The sequence below is a fragment of the Rhea americana genome, unplaced genomic scaffold (genome assembly GCF_003343005.1).
Source record: "Rhea americana isolate MKP2758 unplaced genomic scaffold, rheAme1 scaffold_197, whole genome shotgun sequence".
NCBI classification, from domain to species: domain Eukaryota; kingdom Metazoa; phylum Chordata; class Aves; order Rheiformes; family Rheidae; genus Rhea; species Rhea americana.
In genome coordinates, this window is record NW_028186116.1 from 445,985 (window position 1) to 472,559 (window position 26,575).

Sequence of the window (26,575 nt, forward strand, 5' to 3'; positions counted from 1 at the left end):
ATATATAATGCAAAGAGTAGCACGTGTTCTTCATGTGACTTTGGAGAGCAATGACTGATGTTTTTAAGGGACCTGAAATCACGCGTTTCCCCCTCTCAGGAAAGCAAGTAACTCTGTATGCTACCTTAGATTCAGAAGAGTGTGTTGACAGAAGTGTTTAATGCCTATGACTCAGCGGCTGGAATCAGTGCTTCTGGCCTCGGCGTGTTGGTCACCCAGCTGAACATTCAGGTCGTCTCCGTAACCTCCCTTGCACGAGAGGTTTCTGCAGACTAAGCTTGCAATAGTTAATTTTGGAATACAGTTGCCCGTGGTGGTATGTGAGGTATTCCGTAGCTTCGTTGTTTCTATCCTTCCTCTGGAGCTTGTGCAGAAATGTCAGCGTTCCCCAAATGCTGTGCCTACGTGCACAGCTTGGGGACGGGCCTCTGCTCCGGATTTCTTCATTAAATGTGAAATTTGACATCTAAGCTAAAGAGATTTTTTTTTGCAGTCTAAGCAAGACTAATGAAAGGGGAAGCAGTGTTTTCTGAGTGAGCGGACATCTGGCAGGGTTGCCTTTGCAAACACGACTCCGCAACGTGCATTAACCCAAAGGGTGTGTTTCGCTGCCCGTGCTGAGGGACAGGTCTGAGAACTAGCCCTGGTTGTGCTGAAAACCCAGGTGGGAAAAGGTGACAGTGGGCAACAGAAAGGCAGCTGAGGGGGAGGACGGGGAGCCGGGAAGGGGGCTGTGCTTTGTACAGTGCCGTAATCCTTTCAGACCTTTGAAGTGACACTTCCTGGTGAACTGGCTACAAGGAAGTAAATGAACAGTTTGAGGTCTCGATTTGGTCATTTTACATCAGTAGTGCAATAACAGTTTTTTTCCCTTTCTGGGGTATTTCTGAGTTTTTCTGACAGAAACTGCATTTCTGTCCTTTTTGAATGTTTTTGTCCTTTTAATTTACATTTGAGTCTGGATAGAACAAAAATACACTTAAAAGAGCCTTGTAGAAATATGTCTGCTGGAAAAGCTGGACTTGATTTCTTGCCAGCAGGAGTGAAATGAGTGAGAGAAATTTTTTCATGTATTTTCTTTACATTGAGAGATTGAGATCTTGCGCTTTAAGAGCGCTCACTACATCAGCAGGTTGTGTTCCTAGATTCGAGAGGATTAAAAATGTGAATGACCTTGACTTGTTTAGGAACCAATCTAGTGTCTGTTAATCACAAGCAAAGTTTACATTRGAGCAGACCCTTGCTTAACTCTGCTCATCAGTGTCACGACTCCTCTAAGTAAAAGACTTACGATCGTGTGCAGGACTTGGGGAAATACGATGGGACTATTTATGATAGTAAGTTTGGCTTTTACTAGCAAGTGAAGAAAGTGAAGACTTTGAGTCGCATTGGAATTGGTGATGGATTACCTTCCCCAGCCCCAATTCTGATTTGCTGGTGGAATACATTTCTCTGATGAATAAAACTTAATTGGCAAGTTTTTCGAAAACAATTTCCCTCTTGCACAACATTAGTAGTCAAGCCCAGAGAAGTAGGTTGCTGTTCAGTCAGAAGCAAGCAGAACTGCTTTGATGTATTTTGGTAATTAGTATTTACTGCAAATCAATTATGTCACAGGTATTTTAATTAATGGGTGACTGGGAAAAATAAAACCACCTGATGAGAAGCCTTCAGAAGTGATTTATTTTCCTCATTTTTGAGAACAGATATCTCTTCCAAGCTCTCCAGTCCAAATAGAGTTCATGAAGTGAAATAAGCTGAAGTGATTTGTTTTCAGCTAGAAGTCTTTTGAGGTCAAATCCATGGCCCAGCTGAGAAGTAATAGCCTAGTGAAATGGGCAAGGAGGTAATGTTGGACCTTCACACATTGAACTTAATCTTCAGTTGGTTCTCAGAGTATCATTACAGTGGATCACTGACTTACACCTGTTCTGGGGTTGCCATCTGAACATGAAGCCTGTCTGTGTGTGTCTCTGTCTCCCTTTTTTTTCTTTTCTTTGAAAGAGCGGGTGCTGCAAGTATCTCTCTATCCCTTGAAGATTTCCTTCAGAGCTGCTGTCTTGAAGGCATCTGAGTAGAGCAGAATGTCAGCCCTGTCGTATGAAATGTATAGATGCAGGCGGAAGGGAAGAAAAATCCTACCAGGCTTTTGTTTGCAGGTGCCTCTGTTAATGTGCCCTGTGACTTGCTTTCCAGCTCTGGTGTGGTGCAGGATGCTGTGTAATTAACCTGGAGGAGGTGAAGGACAGGCGATACATACTTCCCTGCCTTGCTTTCAAATTGCTTTCACCCAAGGAAATCTACTTAACAAAYAAGAGCTAGTGAATTAACTCTCCAAATGGTGATGTTCCTTGTGCTTGGTGTCAAGAGTATGCTTTCAAGAGACAACCTGGATTGTTGGCCTTAAGCTTAGGTTTTTCTATTTGCAGTGGTGGCTGCTGTCCAATTTTTAAAAATCTCATTGTCCTCTACAAAACCCATGAAACAGATGTGCTGTTGCTTACTCCAGCACATGCTTTTATTAGAGGAGAGACAGGTTGTGCAAACCTCTCTCAAGTTCTTCCTGCATGTTAGGGAAACTTGGCCACCCTCCCAACCCTACATGTGGGTCAGGATATGTGGTTACTGTGAGCTCTCCAGAGCACTTGACAAGTTTCTCCTGCTCTTTTTGTAGCCCTGTCCCTCAACTTCATGATCTCACAAATGGCAGTTCCTAGCTACGTCTGTTATCATGCTACATCAGTTTTAGCTAGAGATTTGATTATGGAGCAGAGAGATATTAAGAAAGTGTGATAATGGTATTTAATAATTCAACTGCTGATGACTCTCTTTTTGCTTTTTTATGCTAAAGTAAATCCCATCTTGTTGCTAGGGTTAAGACACTCCTGGTACAGTTTTGTTGCCTGTGCTGTTTGTACTTCAGGGGAGGGGGGTATGCTTTTCTTCCTCTTTCCTGTCCTATTTTTTTACTGATTGTCTCCAGCCTTTTCATCCTAACTTGCAGGAAAGTATGAGTAGTAGTTTGCTAAGCCTTTGACACTGAAATTGTTTGTCAAGTGAAGTAGCCCCTGCAAGATCTGAGACTCGCTGAGGAGTTTGAAATGGTTCCTCTTCAACCAAGCCACCCCTTTTTTTAAGCAGCCTTATTTTTACTAATCTAGTGCTTTCAAGTTTTAAATGGATTAATTTAAGCTGAGTTGCTGTTTTACACCTTTCTTTGTGACCTGCTAAGTCAGTTGGAGGCTTGTCATGTCCATGTTTGAAAGGATGACTATCAAGAAAAACCTAGCTGGCAACAGATCCTACATTTGAGTGAGAATACAGGTTTTCAGCAAAATATTTTAGAGTACTTGGRTTTCCTTAGTAGAGGTAAGTTTTGTTTTTATAACAATGTGCTACAGAAAAAAAATAACATTCTATTGCAAATACATTTTTTTTTGCACCAAAACAGTAGCATCTAGCAAGAGACAGAGTATAGATGTTCAGAATTCCTGCACATATATGTTGAAGTGTGTATAATGATTTCCTTTTGTTGCTTGGTGGAAGTAAAAATGTTCTTGAAACTACACTTTTATACTGATAGGCAGCATTTATAATGAGAGCTTTAGGAATATCTAGACTGGATCTCACCTAAGGTGTATGTTGTAGAGTGCACTGTGTCTACTAGAAGCAACTACAGTGGATGTCAGAAGTAAATGCAAAAACACTATTGGAGCAGAGCTGCCATAAGCCCTGAACATACCAGGGCTTCATGCTGATCTGGTAATGGCTGTCTTTGACTCTGAGGGGGGTTGATTTTAAATACTTTCTGTAACCATAATGTGTTTTAGCTATGAAGTCAAGCGTGAGGTGCTAAAGACTAAAACTCCTCCTCAGAAAACAGAGAGGAGGCTAGGGTGGTTTGTGGCTGTGAACTTGCACCTTTCACTATATGGTATAGTGATAGTATGGTACAAGGCTCAGTATTTTGCTTAAGGAAAAGGCTGAAAAAGATTTTGAAAGATTAGACTCATCACAAAAGACAGTTCTCATTTTCCAACCAGCCATACTGGCTGCTACCTACATAAGGGAAAGTACATAATTCTGAAGCCTTTCGCTTGACTTGGAGGCAGCCTAAATAACAGTCAGCGTGGCTGTTACTTATGGGAGTCCTTTCCAGTGTAGCTTCAGGTATTAAATCCTTTGCAATCAGCTAGAGTCAGGAATTGGTCCCAGAGCACTGTGATATRTGTTGGATGGCCTGTCCTCTCTTTCCTTCCTTCCTTGTGTGTGTGCGTGCGTGTATGTCAAAGCATGTGACGTTATGCCAGTTGGAACCTGGAAAACACAGCAGGGTTTGTGTCTACAAACCCTTTTGTTTGTTGTCTCTTTGGGTCTACATCATTTGCTACAAGCATGCAAGAAGCCCATATCCTGGTTGCATTCCCTGTGCGAGTAACCACTTTGTTCTTTACTTTGTTCCTTACAGATCACTTGGTAGCTCATGGACGCATGGCTGAGAAAGAAGCTCGGAGAAAGTTCAAGCAAATAGTGGCTGCTGTCAACTTTTGTCACTGTCGTAACATAGTTCACAGGGATTTGAAGGCAGAAAATCTACTTTTGGATGCTAACCTTAACATCAAAATAGCAGGTGAGCTAAGACTGGCAGTGTGGGAGGAAGGCAGCTGCTTTCAGAAGTTGATAAATGTAGGCATTGGCTGCTTCCAGGTATTCAGAAAGAAGGAAACGCAGTGCAGCTAAAGGAAGCTTTGGATTTCTGCGTGGCCTGCTGCCCAGAGCTGACACTGGCAGGTTGTAGTGAAGTGATTTATATCTCCCTTAACGTAGTGCAAAATAAAAGAAAGAAAAGCAGGTTTGGCTTTGTATGCGGATTTGAGGATATAGATACTGCAGGTGTCCAATACACCAGGTAATGGGCAAGACAGATACTAGAAGTTGACCTTGCTTTGAGTCCTGCTGCCGGTTTAGGATTTCTTTGAAGCAGGTTAGATTAAGTAAGAAAGAATGGAAAAGTAAGGGTGATAAAGTTYATGGTAGAGAAGCGAAGGGGGAAAAGCAGTCCTGGTGTGATTTCACTGTTGCTCTGTGACAAAGYAAGAGAAGAGCTCCAGTGCTTTGGGCATTTTATTCATCGCAGGGGGAGAAGCTGAAGTTACTGTAAAACAGGCCCTTACAGTCTATGCCCAGCACTTTGCCAGACAGTACARGTACTTTTTTGCTAATAACTGCCCTTCCAAAATGCCTGCATCTTGAGCATTTTCTAGACCAATCTGGCACAGACCTGCATGTCCGTGTTCCTATGGAATGTGAGTCCAGGCTGTTCAGCTCTGTCCGTGAAGTACTAAGTAAACTTGGTTTCATTAAGGTCTATGGGATTTTACAATAACTGATTGAAACAAAAGGAGTTTTAATACTCCCTTGGACATCTCATTTCATGGGCTTTTGCTTTGGCATAGCTAATACTTATCTTAAGTCTAGCAGCGCCTATTTCGCAACAGTGTTTTGGGGAAAGCACTTTGTTACCCCTTTCCTTAGTAGGCAGCTTTGGAGCCTCCTAGCCTTATGGCAGAGTGCAGTGTTGGTGTTTATGGGATATCCTGTGGTGAATGATTCCTTTCTTTCCCTCCCTTATGCTTATTTTTGTTCTCTATAATATGTTTGTGCATTTTCATTTTTAATATTTGGATGAATATCCATATTGTAGCAGCTGGCATGACTGAAATACTGAAAGGTTTGTAAGCATTTCAATTGTAAAATCCCCTTTAGAAGGGTTTGTAACTCAGTTGGAAACTTGCTTAAGGCTGTAACTTGCAACAGAACTTCTCAATCTGGGAGCAATTTTAATTCTGATCTGATTTTAAGTTTAAAAACTCTGTAGAAAGCTAGTATCTCGAGATGTACATGTATATTTTCTGGGCTTAAACAAGTATTTTGGTTACGTTTCAGTCAAGAGGTCATGCCCCATTCCTTTTTGAAGCTCAGTCTTTACCTTATGTAGACTGAAAGCATAGCTTGGAATACACACCATKGTATTTTTCATGATCTTTATTTTCGTAATGTGGCAACTGAAAATGTAGGATGGGGTTTTTAAGGATGTTCTTCTGAGGGATGTTCTCAAACTTGAGGCCCAGCAGTCGCTAAGTCATCCTTCTCATTTAGGCTGCATTGAAGGCCTTGCATTGCTTAGCAATGGCACTTAGTTGAACAGTTGTGAACCAAAAACCAGACAACTTTTACATTGCTTCTTATTTAAGCAGGCTCTATCAAGGTGCATTTGGCCAACATGCAGCAGTTGCATGAAAAACAAGGAATKTAAGTGTAGTCTATGAACTTCTCCCAGAATGGCTAGCAGGAAAAGAGCAGCATTCTCATTGGGCTTTTTGTAAATGCCTGCCTTGGTCTATATTTGAAGAGACTGTGCTTGAAATAGCCTGTTTCACCTATTAGACTGGAAGTTGGGAATACTCCTGTAACTTGATAGCCTTTTGGAAAGAGAAAATAGTCTTTTTTTTGTGATGTGTTACTGTACTCTTATGTACCATCAGTAGGTATTAGATTAGATGTTAACATTTTATTTTTCTAGTAAAGTGATGAGTAATTACTTAGGCTTTTCTTATTCTCATTTTTGAATCTGCTTGGAAAGAATTGGGAGGGATTAGCAAGCAGTAAAGGATTTTATGAATTTTTCTCTGAACACTTAGTAGTATAGATTGCATCCTGATTTGCTTCAGTGCAAGGACACTAAGCTGAGAAGGTTCTCTGAGAAGATGACCAAGATATGTAACGGTTTGAGATGTTCTTACCTGTTGCAGGTTTTAAGTGAACCTGTGCTTCCTTGCACTCTTAAGTGCATTTCTTGGTCAGCTGAAAGACAGACGACGACGTAATACCCTTCCTAGAACCATGCTGTATACTGTCACTGAAATGGAAACATACTGAAGATGCAGAGAAAACTGCTTGTTTTTACCAGTCAGTAAGACTCATTTCCTGCAATTGGATAAGAGACTTGATACTGAAGTGGAATGGCAGCAAGCGCCTGTGTGTAATTGTTGGGCTGAAACAGCCAAAGGAGTTAGTAGCAGATAATGGAATCCCGACAAGAAAAGTTGTTCAGGAAGTCTTCACAAGCAACGCTTTCTGATATCTGTTTTATGCAAACAGATGTACTAATGATTTGAGCCATCTGGTGTAAATGGGGGAAAAAGCTAATTTTTTCTAGCAATTTTTTTTTTAAAAAAATCTTTAAAAGTAACCTAGGTAGAAGCTGAAATACAGCTGGATTTCCTAAAGAGATGTCCACGTGAGTATGCTCACAAGTTATGTGAATGTTTGAAAATTGTGGAAACTTTYCTTAACCTAAGGAAGTTGGAAACTGTTTTCCTTCCAAATCTCTGCTCTCAGAATGGACTCTAGAAGATAGTTCCCACCCATGTGGTGGTAGTGTTTTACTTGGCAGGAGGATATAGTACTGATTTGAAGTGTAGCCTGGAAAAGCTGATTTACAGTGTAGGATTTTCCAAGTATTAAGTTTTGCCCCTGTAACTCATCAATTACAACTTCACACCAGTTCTTCCATTGTTTCAGGAGCGAAAAAAAAAAAAAAAAGTGACAGGAACTGATCTCTTTCGCACTAGATCTACCAGCATAAATACTACAGAAATGCACAAAGCCCTCACACATCATGGCAGATCAACAAAACTTTTTCTCCCAAACCTGTTAACAGTGTCTAATTCAAACGTTTTCAATAAGGCTTTAAGTAGATATATAGCTTCCATCAGCTGAACGTCTAGCACGTCTTCTGAGAGCTCCATATGGTAGATCTGGTTACTGTTTTCCATCGAGTAGCATTAATACAAGTAGCTCAATGAGCCACAATAAGCCAGTATATAATCTCAAATGCCCAGAATAGAGCCTGGGACTAGAATTATGTGGGCTTTTGGGGGTATGAAATGCTGTTAAAGGACGTGTAGTAATTATCCATACCTTCCCAGACTCGAGAAAGAAATCCTAATCCTTTGCTCTGAGTCCCCCTCCTCTAAATTCTGTGCTATATTTCATGGCATGCAAAATACAAAGGAAGCAAATGAATGACTTTTCTAAGTGGTTGCTTTCTCACTTCATATGTAACTCTAGCAGGCAAGGTGGTGCCTGCTTGCTAATGCTGCTGATACTGCACTGCACTGATGCAGTGCAGATTTCCTAGCACGTTACTGCTCGTCTCCAGTTGACCTTCTGCTGTAGCTTTGCATCTTTCTTTTATTCAGCATCAGTTAAGTAACTGCCACTTAGCAGTATATTGCAGCAGTCTTGCAATGTTAATGCTGCTGTTCTCAGTTAAAGGTATCCAGAAGTATCATGCTTTTGGTCTGTTGTGACTGTACAGTTCTCAGGTAAACAGTAAGAGAATKGGTACAAATGCTGTTAGCCTAGCCTTTGTTTTTCCCAGGGATGGTTTTTCTCCAGTGTACCTTCTCAGAGTTTGAGTCAGTAGCTTCTGGCACTATGTTCCTTGTGCTCCCAATGAGAAAGTTCAGCCAGGAGTTGAGATTATTACTAAATACACAGGCCTTCCTAGGAGATGATTCCAGAGAGGAATCCAGTGTTACTTTGCATTTGTTTGCAAGAGCACACTCACTCTGWCACCAAAGTCCTTGTTGTTCTGATGCTAATAGGATGATATGAGAACTGGTCTATTGTGACTTGTTAGGACTTTGATTTTTAGTGTCGCTTGTTGAACTGTTCTCTGCTTTTCTGCAGTTAGAGATGTCTCTCTTAGATTTTGTTGCTGTGTCAAATCATCACAAGCTTTAGCATGCTCTTTAAAAATGCCTTTTTTCCCCTTTGCATCTGTGAAATGCGATCTGGTTGCTCCCTGGCTGATTTGGATTTATAAGTCTTTCCTTGGAGTGTGGTTACTTTCATAGTTTTTAAGAATGCTTATTTAAATAACAGTTTGTTTTCGGATAGAGTTCTTTTTTTAGCTTCTGGTTTTTCAAACCCCCCCCCCATCTGTATTTTGTTTTGACTTTTAAAGACTGCTGTTTGACTGCTGTTTTCACCACACTTGACCTCAGTCCATTAAGCACAGGTGGGTTTTGGAAAACTGTTTCCAGTCTTTGAGCAGTACTTTGCATAAAGCAGAGCCATCTGGTTCTAGTTCCCTGTAGATATGAAAAGAATGAACTGCTGCGGGGTCTGAAGTGATGGGTAAAGCAGCAGCTCTTTACAGTGAGATACTTTCCCCCCCTAAAATCTGGGGAAGTTCCAGGGTGAGGGTTAGTGCTTCCAGGATCTGCTGGTTGAATACCTATATGTTTGCMGTGGCTCTACTTAGCATGGTTTCCTAAGGAGAGAGTTTTGGGAGGGGGCTTTGCTGTGAAGCTTTTTTCCTGTCACGTAGCTTCGTTGACTCTGTTGTGTTTTTATTGTCCTATTTCCAAATTCTAGTGCAGTAAAATGTAAACTGTCATCTTGTCCTTTCCCCTCTCCTGACAGCATGCTCTTACTACGAATGGATGCGTTTCTGCGCCGTAAGCAATACCTGCATCCGTTAGAGTCCCAGTAGCAATACGGAGTTTTCCCTTCTCCCCACTCTCTCGAGCAGTTCTGTGCATGTCGGACTGGATTACTGAGCAGTCAAACGCCTGTTAAAAGTCTACTAGAACCACAGTCTTAAAAAGCCAAAGTGAAATATTAGCTCCTTGGACAACGTGGGTGACTACCAATATGCTGCAAAGCCCCTTAGAGTACAAGCAACCAAAGGATAGATAAGAAACACTGAACTAGAGTAGTGTGCTCAAAATATCACTGAATTGCAAAGTACCAAAATTTCAACTTGTTCTTGCACAACTGGAAAGAGTGTACACGTAAACTTGACTACAAAAACTGTGTTAGAAGATGAAAATATATTTAGAGCTGTAGTTTTYAGTGCTTGTTCTGGTAGTCGTAATTCAGGTACATGTTAAACATCCCACTTTAAACACAAGAGAGTAATTCAAAAGCTTACAGAGGTGGAGGTGACAAATGTGCAGCTATGTGCTGTTTCCGTGAATTAGTCCTCTGAAAACTGACTGTTCTTGTGTTTTGGAAGCTGAGATAATTTATTTAACTTCCAACAGTAAAAACGCAAAGAGTGTTTAAGTTCCTGTTTTTGATATATTGTGATGCTTTTAAAGGACACACGTTGAAAGTAAATGTGAAAAGGTAAATTYGCCTTGGTGAATGTGTATTTACCAGAGATGGGAAGATTAACTGGAGATGGTAATACACCGACCATTTCTGTGCAGTGTTTTGAGGTAGGGTTTGAACTGCATTGTATATACTTCAGGTATCTCAGGAGGAATACACTGTGTTAGGTGCTCTCCACAGAGAGAAGCAGTCAGTCTCTGTACTGGGAATTTTACTCCCTAGGAAAGGACAGAGCAARCTTACCTTTTGCCTTCTGAGTTGAGGTGAGTTGTTGAGGCTGCACCCCGCTTTGACTAGGTATGCCAAGGTAGTTTGCTGATTTTTGCAGAAGCTGTTTGAAAGAGATTGAGGATAGTGGCTTGAGATTAGGTCACGGGGAATACTGTGTGGAGAGAGGAGATGGCAACCAGAAGCTGGACTACGCGGTTGTTAGCACCCTGTGGAGMAGTACTACTTTCAGCAGTGTTTTGAGGGTTTTTGCTATGATGCCTTTTGGTTTAATCAGAATTTGTTAAGTGAGTATTTCCTCAGTCTTCCCTGTTTTTCCATCATTTCTCACGCAGGCTTGATGTGATGATCTGCTACTCATGCAAATGTTATGAAAAGCRTACTTGCTGCCATGGGTCCCAGTCAGCATGCATTAACATCATTCGCCCTCCTGCTGGCCTGTTTCTAGCATGAACACAGGCAAAGCAATCTGCAAATAACCTTTGTAGCATGGCTCCTTTTGATAGAACTTGCTTCTAAGGAGACCCTGTTTGTGGGGCATGTAAATGCTTCTCTATTACTATGTTTTTTGTTTTTTATTCAGTTTTGCTTTCAATTAAGGTGGAAAAGAAAGAAATGGTTAATGAGGATTGCTTTCTTTTTATAAGAAAAAGCTGGCTTCTCTGGAGCATGGTTCTGTCTTTATAGCTGAGTGTTATTGGTTGAATCCAGTCTTTTGGATGGTCGACTACCCGTAAGACTAAGATTTTTCTTTTAATTTCTGTTTTAGGACTTACTAGTTGCTGTTGAATGATTTGACTTGGTTTGTAGGGCTATCCACCATAGTCGAAGTTTCCAGTTCATGTAGTGCTTTCTGGAAAATAAATGAAAATTTCCCATTCTTTTTTTTCTTCATCTGCGTTTTTTCTTTGCTGGCAGCTGCCCTGTTCATAATGAAATGGTGAAACTGCCATCAGAGAAGGTGAAGGTTGGAAATTAACATARAAGATTGATGTGGGATCTTTTGAATGTAAATTGGAAGCCTAATTTCAAGCTATTCATCTGAATTAGAGCAACCCTGGCTGGTCTGATTGCTGATGTATAGACTCCAGCCCAGGAGAATCGCGTGTATCTGCAAAACAAAGAACAACCTTTTGGAAAGATCTTTGTGTTCTATTAAGCTGAAGCAGTGTAGTTGTAGCATGTGAAGCAGATTTAAGCTCAGTTACTTTGCTAAGGATTGTTTAAACGAGATGCGCTTCATACTGTATGAAGTGGTTATGCTGCTGTAAATACTCTTTTTCTTCTTTTTCTCAGTTCCAAGGGAGCAAAGCTGCAAGTTTTCTGGGTGGTTTCAGCTTTGCTCTTGCTCTCCTTGCATCTTTTGTGCTCCTTTTTTTCTGTATGACAGTTATCCATTATGGGGTTATATGTGACCTTACTAGACACAGCAATTTATTTAAATATCATTTGTTTACAGCAGTTGGAGTGGATCACATATTCCTCTAATCAGTTCTCTTTATCTCCTTATTCTTTCAGATTTTGGGTTCAGTAACATCTTCACGCCTGGTCAACTGCTTAAAACCTGGTGTGGGAGTCCTCCCTATGCTGCTCCAGAGCTCTTTGAAGGAAAGGAATACGATGGTCCAAAGGTTGACATCTGGGTATGTGATGAACCTCTCTTTCTTGTTTTATTTATTTATTTTTTTTTACCCTGCTCTGGCTTTGCAGAGAGCACTTCAGCAGAGAGGCTCAAGACAGCTCCGTTCATGGTACTAGCTAAGCAAAGTAAAACGTGCTTTGAGACAGTATGGTCCTGCCTTCAGACACTGAATCAGTTGCCATGTGGAACATGCACATGTGACTCCTACCATCCTTCCTTTTCTCCTTGTGGACCCTCTCCTGGACTTTGGTAGTGAAGCATGAAGAGTGGGAGAGAAGGGCAGTATGACCTGCAGGCTGCCTTCCGACTGTGTGTAAAATGACCACAGTGCCACGACGGAGTTTTTGTCATTCTGTCGAAGTTCACGTTCTTAGTCTAGGTGTGGATGTGGCCCAGTCTGTCATGGTGGCGCTGGGTTGCCTAGAGGTGGGTTTGGAACTGTAGGCTTCTTTAACCACTGGATTTTGAGGCTTGAAAGCAACCCTAAATTGAGCTGAAATTTGAAGGACAAATTAGACTGGCCTGGATCTGAGACCTCAGCAAGGTCCTTTCCAATGGGATTTGCATTTTTTTAAATTGCACTTACTACCGCTAATTGCCGTGTCCCAGCCTCTCCCTGTGTTGCTGATGTGACCTTTGTTTTGAACGCAGAGTCTTGGTGTGGTCCTATACGTGCTGGTTTGTGGCGCTCTGCCCTTCGACGGGAGCACGCTGCAGAATCTGCGCGCAAGGGTGCTTAGTGGGAAATTTCGCATTCCATTTTTTATGTCCACAGGTAAGGTATCTTGCTCGCTGTGATGTGCCTGCAGCACTGAGCAGACACAGCAGCATTTCTGCTTTGACTTTTTTTTGACATGCTTAAATTTTAATATACCAGTTGATTTATATGCCAGTAGATGATATGCCAGGAAACTCTATCAGCTGGATAGTGATTTGTAACGTAAGCTAAAATGATTTCTGAATCTAGGCTTCAGAAGCCCAGATATTCTTATTTAAAGTCTCAGTTTTTGTATATATAACTATATAAACCATAGCAACATGCTAGCAAAGATACGTTTACTAAATTTGGGGAAGTGAGGAAACAGAATCTTGGATTAAAGGATAATTTAGCTTGGGCTGGCATGGCCTGTGTGGAGTGACCCAGCTGAGAGTTTCCTTACCTGCTTTCTTACTTGGAGAAAAGTTTCTCTTTGCATAGAAAATGCAAACATCAGTGGTTCATTTTTGGTTGGCTGGGTGGGTTTTTTTGTTTTGTTTTGTTTTTTCTTTGAGTAAACTTAGATCCTATCCAAAATTGGGGAGAGCCTCAACAAACTCCCACTTTGATAGGAGGCACATGGTGAAGACCACTTATTCACAATATCACACAGTGCTGTAGCAGAGCTGTGATGCTCTGTTACCAGTTGAAAAGAATACTTTGATGAAGTCTTCACTGACATGCTGGAGATATTTTGCCTTTGAAAACTTGCCATCAGCTGCTGCAGGTACCAGATACCTTCAGCACTGGTGAAGACGAGGTGTTCATTGTGGTGCTCTGAAGCCGGTTCTGTAAAAGATGCAACATTGAGTGTTAAACGGGTTGGGCAAACCTGTACTACTTATTCCTCTAGATCAAGGTAGCTTGGTAAGTATATTTCATGCAAGTTTGTAGTCATTGACCAAAAAAAAAAAAAGAGAGAGAGAGAGAGAGAGAGAGAGAGAGAGAGAGAGAGAGCAAGAACAAGCAAGAAGAGCTTGCTGCTTGCCACAAATTTCAGCGTTTTCTCTATGTCCTGTGCTGCTGCTGAGTGGGGAATCTCTTCTGTGTTTGGAGGATCCTAGCTTGTATTTTATAACCCCCCTTAAGTGGAAAATTGAGCAGGAAAGTAAGAGACACCCTTCTGTGGTTCCAAGTTGATTTTTTCCTCAGATTTATATGCTTTGAGCTTAGGTCAAGTGTGGTGGTGCTGCTTGTTATTCTGTGGAAGTTGCCTGGGAAAGGTGTGTTCCTGCAGTGAGCCAGGACTATGCTGGCAGCCTGATAGATAGCTGCCATGGTTTGCCCTTCCACCCTGAAATGCAAGTTGCAGCCCCTGGCTGGCGTGTCAGCAAGGCAGTGAGGGACAGGGTCACAGCGTGCCACCTAGGGGCTCCAGCAGACAGCGCAAGGTCCCTTTGGCTTGGGCAGCTTCTTTCTTCTTAGCATGGGGAAATCCTACATGATTTTTTTTTTGGGGGGGGGGGGGGGTGGTCTATAGGTAAAAGAGACATACAGACTTGAAGGTGTATTGGCAATAAAACTGTGCACCAAGCTTAATTTCAAATGAGACTTGAAGAACATACGGCCAGTGAAAACAGGCTTTGGAAGAGGGTGTTGTAATGCATAGCCATTCCAGCAGTGTTAGACACTTGGCTATGTGAACCAGTGCTGCACTGCCCTTTGCAAYCCAAAAAAGTGGGAGATGCTTCTGCTTTGGAATGGGAAAACTACTGAGGTTTCTCGAGGAAAACTTCTATGTTCCAGTAGCCGATACAGACTGGTGCTTAGCCAGAAGGCTTTGGGTGTTCAGTGACACATGGAGTCTCATTAATTTTGTGCGTAAATCTGGTTCAGGCTCTGTCTGGAAAGAGCTGTGTTCCTTGTCCTTAGTAGCTGCTGGCACATACCATCGGATGTCTGCAGCTGAGTTGTATGCCGAGGACTGAATGGGTGTGGATGGTACAGAAGGAGAAGCAATATTCTGCTTTGTGTGAATGGCTTCCTACAGAGAAGCATGTGTTGCTTTGAAAGAAAAAAGCTTTTGCTGTTGCAGTGCAAAGCTGCCTTTTGCAGAAGTCTTGTCCCTCACTGTGGATTACTCGGTCTCTTTGTGCCCCCATGCAGAATGTGAACATTTGATCCGCCACATGCTGGTCCTGGACCCTAGTAAGCGGCTCTCAATGGAACAGATCTGCAAACACAAGTGGATGAAGCTTGGGGAGTCTGATGCGGAGTTTGACACGGTGAGCAGCAGAAGTGTGCTGGTGTGTGAGTGGGGACCAGCCAGGGCATGCAGGGCTGCAAATGRACTCCAGGCACGTAGCCTGGATGTTTGTTCTGGCTGTTGGAGATTTCTCGTTACAAGGCTGGGATACGGCCTCTCAGCTTTGTCTGTGGCCCACTTGTCCTGTTTTCCATATCTCCCTTGGACTCCTGTATATTACTGTATCTTTCCCCCTTAGCACTTCCACACCCTAAGGTGCTRGATTGTGAATTGGTTTGCCATCAGCTGTCAAAGCTTATGCCAGCTTGCAGCCCGAGCATGGTGAATTGGTTCTCTAGGGTGTTATGACTCATCAATGTGCCTTTGGGAATGTACGCACTGAAGCGTGTGTCTGTGTTCTTACAGCTGATAGCAGAGTGTCAGCACCTGAAGACTGAGAGGCAGATGGAGCCACTGAACGAAGATGTTTTGCTAGCAATGGCAGATATGGGGCTGGACAAAGAGCGCACAATTCAGGTAACACGCTACAGCTCATAGTCACATGCCGGCTCTTTCAGTTAGTGAGCAAATGTCCGTGTCTGCCATTTCTCACCTCTGTAACTGAGTGACTTCAGCACAGTGTGGAGCTTATTTTATTGCTTGACAGAAGGATCTGACCACTTTTTTCTTTTCCCCTCTTAGTCGTTAAGAGCTGATGCTTATGATCACTACAGTGCAATCTACAGCTTGCTATGTGACCGTCTGAAGAGACACAAGAACCTGCGTATTGCAGCATCTCCAAGTATGCCACGGACAATGACCTTCCCCACCTCAGCTAACATCCAGGTAGATCCCTCTTGTGTAATGTTCTTCCAGCCCTAGAAGGCTAGCCCAGTCCCTTACCTACTAAACTTAGACTTGTTTGTGAGTGTCCTCATCCTTGTGGGAATATCATAATGTTCGTTGTATAAGAACTTCAGTTGTACTGAGGATGCCATAATCCTGAGATAAGGAACAGTCTGTTCAACGACTGTGGGGTTAGCTAATACCTTTCAGACAATCCAGTGTTAGTTAACTTAGTGACAGAGTAGGCAACATGAAAGTTAGTGCATGGGAACTAGAGTTAAACAGACCAGGACTGTTGTATGATGCTCTTTGCTGAACTTGTACTGCTATCCAAGAAGAGAGTGTTTGCTTAAAGAGAGATCAGGTCCTAAAGGAAGCAGAAAAGATGCTGAAGCCATTTGAACAAAAGGGAGGAGGGGAAATGAGACAATCCTTTGAGAATTAAGAATAAAGACACCTCAATGGCTCCAGGGTTCCTTCTCAGTTCCCAAATGTGTTAGGCCTATGTGCTCATGTTAAGCCAGCAGTGTTTGTAAAGGTGCTGTAAGAGATACTAACTTTGTGTCTTGATTTTGATCCATCTGCTCAGCAGACAGAACAGGCAGGCAATACCTTGAGCATCAATGTGCCACAAGTCCAGCTTATCAACCCTGAAAATCAAATTGTAGAGGTAAGGCATCTTCCTTGGTGACACTTGCAGGTTCTTTTCCTGGGCTTGCAGTGAAACCTTTGGAACTTTGCATTGTAATTCAATTTCTCCAATATTTTTCCTGCCCAGACGGATGGAACGATGAACTTGGACAGTGACGAAGGGGAAGAGCCATCACCTGAAGCTCTTGTCCGTTACCTCTCAATGAGAAGGCACACGGTTGGAGTAGCTGACCCACGGTTAGTATCGAGCTCTCCCTCCCTGATGGAGGATTAAAGGAACTCTTCCTACTTGTTAGCTCCTTCTAGATAGTTGTTGGGACAATTTGTTTCTAGCTTTCTGTGATATCCTAGGAACAGTGAGTGCATCTGGTTTTGAAGGTTGCAGGATGCTCCTAGAAAACGGCTTCCATCCTTCTGAGAGGTCAGGGATTTATTCGTGATTAAATTGGCAGATGAGAAGCTAATGCTTTAAGGGGACTTCCAGGCTTTGTAGCATATAAGAGGTGATTTCTTTTGGACTGGTAATGCTCTACAGTTTCTAGGCTAAGAAACATACTTTATAGCATGCCCCTCAGTCCTAAGCCTCTGATTCATTCTAGCCAGACCGGTGGTGATGAGTGTATCTGCATCATAGCTGAGAGACAGCTTTTTGGTTTCCTGCTCCTCCTGTGAGTAGCTTGGAGTTATTCCTTCAAATTGGGTCTTCACTGGACAGGGAAAGAAATTTAGGATGTCTCTTTTGCAAAAGTGTCTTTTTAAATGCACAAGACATGAAAAAATATCCTGGTCCTATTGCTTAGCTTGCTTCAGCTGTGGATGAGATTCCTTCCTTATATCTGATTAACTATATGTAAGCTATAGTTGTGCTGGCTGGTGAGCAAGCCAGTGTCCAACTTAAGCTGCACTGCTATCGTGTCCTAGTTAAAGTCTTTGTGATGTTAAGTGTAATCAAGGTTAACGGAAAGGGCTAGCACTGGTAAGTCTGAATTTGGGGAAAAAGAGACAAATGAGAACTGAAGAACTGCCTGGCTWCTCTCTGTGACCATTTTTTGGAGCAGGAAGAAGGCCTCTTGCTTCTTCTGTGAAGGGAAGCTGCATGCACTGAGCTCATGGGTGGTTCTCTTTGCATCATTGCTAAGTCACCTTGTCTGTGATTGTGATTGCACAGGACGGAAGTCATGGAAGATCTGCAGAAACTCCTGCCTGGCTTCCCTCGTGTCACTCCTCAGGCTCCATTCCTGCAAGTGACCCCGAATGTGAACTTCATGCACAACGTGCTGCCAAGGCAGAACCTGCAGCCCACAGGGCAGCTGGAGTACAAGGTACTGACCAATGTGTGCACTCCCTACTGCAGCCTGAGCCACATAGGCCCATGGGTGTGTGTTTGCACATGCTCTCACTTGCATGCATGCTCTATCACTGACTCTCTGTCAGCTCCTTGAATTCCATAAGCTTCAAGATTTTTGCTGTCTCTTGAGGCATGAGTCTAGCTGATTATTTAAAACAAACAAAAAAAAAAAAAACAGAGAATGCAAGATCACTACAATATGAAATTCATTAAGAGGCTGGGGAGAGATCGGGCTGTGGTATCTGGCTTTGGAGCTGTAGGTGGTAGCATACTTAGTAGCTAAAGCAGAGTGCTGGGAGATGAAGAGTTAAATGCTCCTTTTCCMCTGACACTGCCTCTTTCTGCCCCACTTTTGCTCTGAGATGTTGATGATATTCCCTTATCTCTCCTGAAGCCCCAAAAGCATGTTTTATTTCATGGTAATGTCTCAGTTTGTGATCTTATGGTTCAGGTACTAGAGGAGCTTATACTGAGTTGATAACTGTGCCATATGTGCTTCTCAGGAGCAGTCTCTGCTGCAGCCCCCGACTCTGCAGCTGTTGAATGGCATGGGCCCTCTGGGGCGGAGAGCATCAGATGGTGGAGCTAACATCCAGTTACATGCACAGCAACTGCTGAAACGTCCCCGAGGTCCATCTCCGCTTGTCACTATGACGCCAGTAAGTAGCAAAAGAAAAGAACAGAATTGGTGGTGTGCTTTTAAATATCTGCTCTTGGAGGCAGAGTAGTGGACTGTTTTGTAGTGCTTTGGAAGGACTGCAGGGTCTGTGCCTGCTTCCTTCCAGAAGGATTCCCTCCCAGACTGGCAGTGTACTCTGTCCTCTYGTGGCAGAGTTTTGTGGTCTCCTATCCCTGGCAACTCACATAGTTCCCTTTGGAACTGACAAACTGGACTTCTTGTTACGATTGCTTTTCTTCTCTTTAGCTGATCAAAGAGAGAAAATTAAAGCAACTCTCTTGGGCTTTAAAGCTGATTCTTTCATCCTTGATATGTGTATATCAGTGAATTTTCCTGGTGATATTAAAAGAGGAAAAAGTCTTGTACAGGCAGTTCTGTATGAAGCAAAGGTTCAGAAGGGTTTCTTGAGTGCATGGTTCAGTGTTGCAGAGGAGCTGGTGTATATCCTTGTGAAAGGCTGTATGAGTAGGTCAGGTGTCTGCAGTGCAGATGGGATGGTGCTTGGCTGCCTTCTGGAACCCATGGCTTCTCTTTTCTCTGTAGGCTGTCCCTGCTGTAACACCTGTGGATGAGGAGAGCTCCGATGGGGAGCCAGATCAGGAAGCTGTGCAGAGGTAACCTCCAGTCTGTTAACGTTTGCCCTTATTACCCTCAGAGACTCAGCCTGTGGTGATCTACAATTGAATTAAAACAGGAGCAACTTCATAACAGGCGACCATGTTGATTACAGTGAAGGCTCAACATTGCTTTTGTTCTTGTGGGTGTTGATTACTGTAGGCAATTACTTCTTTGACACTGATAGATGCTTATGAAGCTGGACTTGCCCGAAGTTCTGTAAATTATWTGAGGGGTAGGTTGTCCAGAAACTCTGAAACTGCTAAATTCCTTTGCTTAGTGTGCACCAGCATGCAATCCAAACTAACCTGCAAAATGAGTGCTAAGTGATTCACCCCTCCCTGCTGAGTGATGGAGGTAGGAAGATCTCATCTGTGGCCTTGGGTGTGAATGCAGCTTTTGTATCAAGACATGCAGTAAACATCCAACTCTGATGCCGTAAACAAAGTGAGCTTGCTGGAAATACAGGTATCTCTAGGCTTGTAGGGTTCTAATTCTAGCAGTAGGCCTTAGAATAGTCTGCTCCAATAAGGGAAGGATTATTAGTTATCTGGCTGGACACTTCTGTTCTCTTTGTCTGCTTCAGATATATACTGGGAAGCAGGTAAAGTATGCTTGCACTTTCTCAATCTCTGAAAACACTAACAGCATTGCTAACGTTTTCTTAGTAGCTACTGTGTAGTTACTTCTCTGCTAACCAGCTGGTGCACTACATGTGAATGGGTATGATTATCGAGTATTCCTGTTTCCTACCTCAAATTTGATAAATTTTCTGGATTWTTTTTCCCCCCCAGCTCTCACAGGCATCACCTTGAGTTAAGGTAGCATCTCCTCAAGGATTACACTTGAGAGAAGGATTCGGTGAGGGGTGATCGGAAGGCAGCTGGAGCTGGTTGAGCTGATATTCTGTGGGCTTTGTCAGCTCTTCTCATTTCAGTGTTTCAGAGCAAAGAGGGGCTTTGAACAGTGGTTGCGTGCAGTGATAGGTTGTGCAGAGTGTGTACTGATGTTCCTGTTGCCTACTTGAGTTTAGAAAAAAGTCAAAGCTGGTACGTGAGAAGGAATTCACTTCCAGTCCCATCTTAGAATTGACAGAGCACTTCAGCAGAACCCACCCACCCATGTTTTCTGCATAGCCAGTAGCCTCATACTCTAGTTTTGTCACCCTCATCTCTGTGCACACTCGCACAGTATTTTCCAGTTTCACAAGCTGCTGTTTATCTCATGAGCCACCATAATGAGAACATACATGCTCTTGACCTGCCCCAGCTGCAAGGCAGCATGATGAAAGGAATTGGGCTAAATCACAGTATCGAGCAAGTGAAGAGCATGCACCTCCAGACACTGAGCTGCAGGCTATGTTCAGTGACTGTTAAGCTGCTATTCCCTAGCTGTACACCGTCTACCCTAGCAGGGCTCAGGAACACAAACTATACTGGCAGCTGTACATAAGTGTGCTGCCCRGATGCATATTAAAAGTTGTAATTTAAGGCCCATAATCTCTACTAGCGATACCTCAGGCAGTAGACACAGTTAAAGTCTTTCTGACTGTGCAGATCAGATAAGTCTTTCTGATTCTTGGCAAAGAGGCGTGTAGGCATCTTATCAGGCCAGACTTTCACTTCTCCTATTCTAAAACTTCACTTTTCCATTGAGTCTTTGAGGCTCAGGTGGAAAGATCTTGAAACTCGTGCAATATTTCACAGGGTGCAAGCCACTAAAATGGTTGGATGCTACTGAAATGTTCAGATCCTACTGAAAGACAAGGTTCTGTGGACTCCTAGGTCACTTAGCGGCTTTTGACAGTGCTACCCTTAGTCCTCTCATAACATACATGTTCTCCTTCCTCCGGATGGCCCAGTAAAAGCCCTGTTCTGGTAGTATGTTAAGTTACTCTCCACCTCGTATGCTGCAATATGCCATTAGTCGTCAAAGGAGAAGGGTGAATAGTATTAACATAAGGGACAGATGTGAATATTTAGCTTCTCAGAACAGTGGTCTGAACACTCTCTTTGCAGCCATCCCYGAGCAATTTTTGCCCTGCTTAATTTGACCTTGAAAACAGTGCACATTCTTTTTTGTACTCCAGGGAACAGTTGCATCTCCTTTGAGCTTTGGGAAACTTTCTTCCACCCAAAACACTGTTATAACTCATGATTTGATTGTTCCCTAGAGGTCTGAAATAAAATGATCTTAGCAAACCGCAACTGTAAAGCTCTCTGGGAAACTTTCTATGTCTCCATCAAATGGTTCCTAAACAGCTAATGGCACCAACTTTGGCAGATTACCACAACACTAAGTAGTCTTCATTCTCTTAACTTGCTGCCTTCTGCTTAAGTGGCTTTAGCAGCTAGCCAAGAAAAGGCTATTTTTGAAGGAGGCAACAGCTTTATTAATTGTTGCTGTTTTCTGCAACTTGCAAGCTGCAGTTGCAGAGAGCCTTACAAAAAATTAGAAGGTGAGAATTCCCTTTAGTGTTCCTGGCTCTCACTGGCCAAGGGATCTTTTATAACAGTAACCAGAGCTGTCTTTTTGCTGCTGGATTACAAGAGTGGAAATAGGCTAGCTCAGTTCATAAATGGGCATTTATCCTACCTGTCCTTGAGCAGGTAAAGTGCTGGCCCCAATACTTGTCACAGACCACGGGATCCTGGGTAGGTGCATCACTGCTTGTCTTTTCTGGCCCTTTGTATTTGGATGGTCCAAGCATTGCTGCAGCTAATGTAACTAGAAATTCAGGGCAACAACTAGAAGAACTGCGCAGCCCTTGGTGACATCCGTGCCAAAGCAGAGGCTCTGCCCTGTACACTCCCCCAGTCTTAGAGGGTTTGGAAAAAGAATTGAAGCATATTAGTACAAATGCAGAGGACACTTCAATTTCAACTGCAAGCCTCGCACTCTCGTGTAAGAGTCAAGCCCAGCTTTAGTGCTGAGGGCTGTGGCTCCAGAGGAAAGGACTGCCTTGCTGCTTCAGCTTCCCTTGCTGTTTTTGCCTGAGCATCACTGGGCAATTTCAGACTCTGCTGTGAGAGCCGAGCAGGGACTAGATGGCGCACTCTGCCTGGTCTGGGCACCAGCCCTTCGTCCCTCCGGCCGCTCTGCTGTTTGTCATGCACCTAGGGCAGCAGGAGGCTCTACCCGACCTTGATCTCCGGTGCTGTCTCTCTCGTGCACCCTTTCACAAGCTGACCTCTGTTCAAATGCCAGGCCCGAGGCATTGCAGGTTAGGTCTGAAGTGCAAAGGCCAACCTGYGAGGGTGAAGTTGAGCAGCAGCTCTACTTTGAGCCAGTTCTCTGGCCAATTCTTGGTAAAATTATTCATGACTAGTCTCTTGGCTCCCCGCATACAGACTTTCCCATGGCTCAGTGGGGCTTTGGGAGAGGCTTTTAGTGGCAGGAATCCATGTCAAAAGCAGCTAGTCACTTTGGTAGTGCCAAAGGAGCACACCAATGTTTTTCTTGAGATGAAATATGGCTTTCCTGCTGGGAAAAGCAAATGGCTACTCTTTCTTCCTGAGGCTGCTGTTAGCATGCGAGCAGCTAAAACGCCATTTGTTCTCTAAGCACAGGAGACCCCAGTGGTCTCACAGGCACGGGCAGTCTGGTGTGCTTTTCCGCAGGTGTTGCACCACTCCCAGTTGGTTCTGAGCACAGCAGCAAGCATTCTTTCTTCACGTTTGCTCTGGATTATCTAACGCTCCCTGTTTTTGGAGTACTCCCATCAGTCTCTTATAAAATGTGCTCCTGCTTGTTGCAGATACTTGGCAAATAGGTCAAAAAGACACACTCTGGCAATGACCAACCCTACAGCTGAAATCCCTCCAGACTTGCAGAGGCAGCTAGGACAGCAGTCCTTCCGACCCCGGGCTTGGGCTCCACACCTGGTACCCGATCAGCACCGGTGAGTAATGGCACCGGCCGTTCGGGCAGCTTTGCGCCAGGAAACCTGCTCAGATGTTGGCTGGAATGGAGCACTGAGGACATCCCGCTTGGCAGGGAGGGGTGAGGAGGAGGAAAGAGTATAAAGAGCAGACCTGCAGAGCAGAAATCTGACTGTGTTGGGGACACCGGATTTCTGGGCTGACGYCTGCAGATACAAGCAGTGCAGGGGCAAGCTTTTCTCCTCTGGTCCTATTTTTGTGGCTGGAGATTATTTGCCAGAATGGCTGGCATCACTGAAGGGTGGGGAACAAGCTATTCAGTTTAGAGGAGAGCTCTTTACAGTTGTATTGATAGGTGCTAACCTTGTAGTAAATAACAGATTTTCTGTAGAACGTCTTGGAGTCAGAGGCAGGGGAAGGACTACACTAAGTCATCTATGCCAGAGCTTAAAAACCTCACTGTTAGGCACCAGAGTTGTGTGTTTTGACTGCAAAGTCTCCTTGCAAAGCTCCTCGAGAGTCATTTTATTTCTCATCTGGACCCCTAATGGGAATGATGTGGGTGGGGGAAGCTGAGGTGGGAAGAAAAAACAAAATATCTGGGACAGAGGGAACAGCTGCATATTAGAMCGAAATGCACTCAAAATGTGTGGGTGGGGGACTATTGATTGAGAGAGGTGTTAATTTAAGAGACTSCCTGGCACAGCAGCACACTGGAGACACTAATACCACAGAGAGAGCTTAAAAATTGCACTCAAAACCTCTCAGTGCTGAGGGTGCAAACCAGCTGCAAAACTGCAGAGTTTGCTGCCTGTTGGTTTCGATTGTTGAGAAGGCAGTTACCTACCCAGGCTGGATTTGTGTTCTTGTTAAATCTTCCAGCCAGCTCACACTGACAAGCTTGACAAAGCGCTTTTTATTGTAGCCAGATACCTGCTGAGCTGAGCACTGATGTAATCAGCAGAGACAGGTGAACTCTGAGCAGACCGAGACAGTGTTAGTGCCACGCTGGAACTCTGGAAGAGTCAAGATAAGCACCTATGTTCCCTGAAGTTACTCTCTCATAGAGATGCTTGGGGGATGGGAAGAGCAGGAGGGGAAAGACATTTCTAGAGTCACAGAAAAACTTGACAGGAATAGAAGTACAGCTTGAAAAATAACCAGAAAATGCTGTGTGCTACTTTAAGGATTGCTTCAAATAGCAAAGGTAAGCTGGGTTATTCATGCATTGCAGGAGTTGATTTTTTTACAAGAACGTTCAAACATACTTACTCTGTAAATACTTTTGTGTCATCTCTGCCTCTGGGCTTTGGAGTCATGTGACTGTGTTTTGTTGTCATGCACAGGGTGGTATCTGCTCATTCCACGCTCCGTGTCATAACATGCTGTGAACCTGCCTCTTACCGTTTGCCTGAGAAATCATGAAAACTGCACCTGACCATGGCCTAAACAAACTTCTCCCAGTTATGTCCGAGACGCAGGGCACAGAAACTACTGGCAGTCTTGTGTCATCACATAAATAGATCTTGGCTTTTGAACAGCTTGTGGGTTTTACTCCAACACTTAGCATATTTTAAGCCACCTTCTTATATATGACCCAGTTTTGCTTATGATAATGTTGCAGAAAGTGGAATGGAAGTGCAGTAGGCAGCAGTGTTCTACCCTGGCCAGATGTGTTTGGGAACTGCAGCATAATTTTTATCTGTAGCTTCTGCTTTCTGTGACAGAAGATTAGATGGATCAGAGTAATGGATGAGACATTAYCAAAAGGCAATGGCACAGCTCTGTGCTCAGAAGAAAGTTGAATGTAATCTATAGAAACTGAAGTTCACTTGGGTAAGCCAGCCTAAGTGACAGTGACTGAAGCCAACACCCTGGAAATATTCCAGCATCAGTCGTGTTCTGATAAGGGAGAGCTCTCCCAGGAGAAATTGCTTTACTTCTTGGAACAGACTTCAGTAAAGAGCTATACTCAGAGTAGCTAAGGCACTAATTTGCCTGCAGTAGTTCACTAGTATGCAGCTAGGTGGTGGTCTGCTAAATTTAGTACCAGGATGGCAGAGGGATACTACAAAAACCTGGTCTCCATGACCTGCTCACAGAAGGCTTCTCTTGCATCCTGTACTCTTAATATTGATTGTTGGGTTTTATAGATTGAATTTGCACAGAAACAGGGCAGAGAGAGAAACTGGATTCTGTTTATGCTAAGGCACAATCTGTGTGTATAGGGAAAGTTAGCTTTGTTATTATTAACACAGAATGTAGCCTTGAAGGCAGGGAAGGAACCTGGTGCTTGACTGTCATAGTGGGGAGCCCCAACTTTTGGGGAATCAGCTCTGGAAAAAAGTCAGTGTATATTTTGGCTGCTAAACTGAAGGAACAATCTACAAGCTTCTGCTTTCCAAACACTAACTTCTGGAAAAGAATCTAGACTTGATAAGGGATCATTAGGGATCCAGCAGCAGCAACGTATGGTCTAAGCCAGCAGATTTTCTTACTCAGAGAGGTCAGTGCAGCCTGTCTTCTCATGTGCACAGTCCCTCTCTAAATGGAGAGAGTGCCAGTATTAGGAGAGCCATTTTCCGTCTGTGAGCTGTGAAGTGTAGTCGGGGCCTTTGTGAGCTGGAAGGCTCAGGAAGTAACTAGTGAATCTACATTTCTACAGTGCAGAGTGGTTTCTCTTGGCCTTTTCTATCTGATGGACAGATGCGTTTGGGTAGGCAAGTCATTGCCCATTTCTGATCTGGTTTGTTGTTGAATCATCTCCAACCTTGAAACACATTTATCTGTCCAGACACCAAGGATACTTGATAATCCTGTTTCCAGTTCACAGTGATGATGGCACTTTATTTCTTGATCTGAAATGTGATTTATTCTGGATGAGTGGGCAGGTAGAACTTGGCATGGCTGGTGTAAATTAAATGTCTCTGTAGCGGAGTTTGTTTTTCAGCTGGCATCACTAACCCAGTTCCCCATGTGTTCAGTTCTATTTACAAGGACTCGAATACCCTGCACCTCCCTACTGAACGCTTCTCCCCGGTTCGCCGCTTCTCTGATGGTGCTGCCAGCATCCAGGCTTTCAAAGCCCACCTGGAGAAGATGGGCAATAACAGTAGCATCAAACAGCTTCAGCAGGTAAAAGAGAGATGTTGAAAGAGCCTCTGCAAGGGCTTTTTATTGTCTCCAGATTACTGCTTCAGGAAGCAAAGGGTGAAATCTTTGCCCCTAATGTAGCTCCTGGCTGTGGGCATTCAGTGGCTTCCCAGCTGAGGAGCCATTCTCCTCCTGTATGTCTGTAGCAACTCTACTGAATGTCCTGTGTAGCTCACCCGCACTCTGGGAACCCTGGGAGCTTCCACCTCCCTTTTCTGGGAATTTGGAGGACCATAGAGATGTAAGTTACAAAACTCCCTACCAAGARGGGAAAGTGAAGCTTAAGCATTATAGGCTCCAAAGATGAAGTGAGGGAATCCCCCTCCAGAGCTCCAGAGACTATTCTCAGCCTGATTTGTATGATGGTGCCTGATCCACAAACAAGCCCATACTGTACCCTCA

At 43.6% G+C, this 26,575-nt stretch overlaps 1 protein-coding gene across 8 annotated transcripts in view; it reads left to right on the forward strand.

Annotated features, from left to right (window-relative positions):
• SIK3 (SIK family kinase 3) overlaps window positions 1–26,575 on the forward strand; it is a 101,431-nt gene that overhangs the window by 62,505 nt on the left and 12,351 nt on the right. For 5 of the 8 annotated variants that reach the window (XM_085303105.1, XM_085303107.1, XM_085303112.1 and 2 more), the window contains 13 exons: window positions 4,469–4,630; window positions 11,935–12,059; window positions 12,710–12,833; window positions 14,922–15,040; window positions 15,427–15,537; window positions 15,703–15,846; window positions 16,436–16,516; window positions 16,625–16,734; window positions 17,666–17,819; window positions 18,349–18,504; window positions 19,068–19,138; window positions 22,897–23,040; window positions 26,005–26,155. In XM_085303105.1, the coding sequence (XP_085159231.1) occupies window positions 4,469–4,630; window positions 11,935–12,059; window positions 12,710–12,833; window positions 14,922–15,040; window positions 15,427–15,537; window positions 15,703–15,846; window positions 16,436–16,516; window positions 16,625–16,734; window positions 17,666–17,819; window positions 18,349–18,504; window positions 19,068–19,138; window positions 22,897–23,040; window positions 26,005–26,155 (1,652 nt within the window). The remainder of the gene's footprint in view (window positions 1–4,468; window positions 4,631–11,934; window positions 12,060–12,709; window positions 12,834–14,921; window positions 15,041–15,426; window positions 15,538–15,702; window positions 15,847–16,435; window positions 16,517–16,624; window positions 16,735–17,665; window positions 17,820–18,348; window positions 18,505–19,067; window positions 19,139–22,896; window positions 23,041–26,004; window positions 26,156–26,575) is intronic. The other 3 variants (XM_085303106.1, XM_085303109.1, XM_085303111.1) reach the window with 3 other exon arrangements.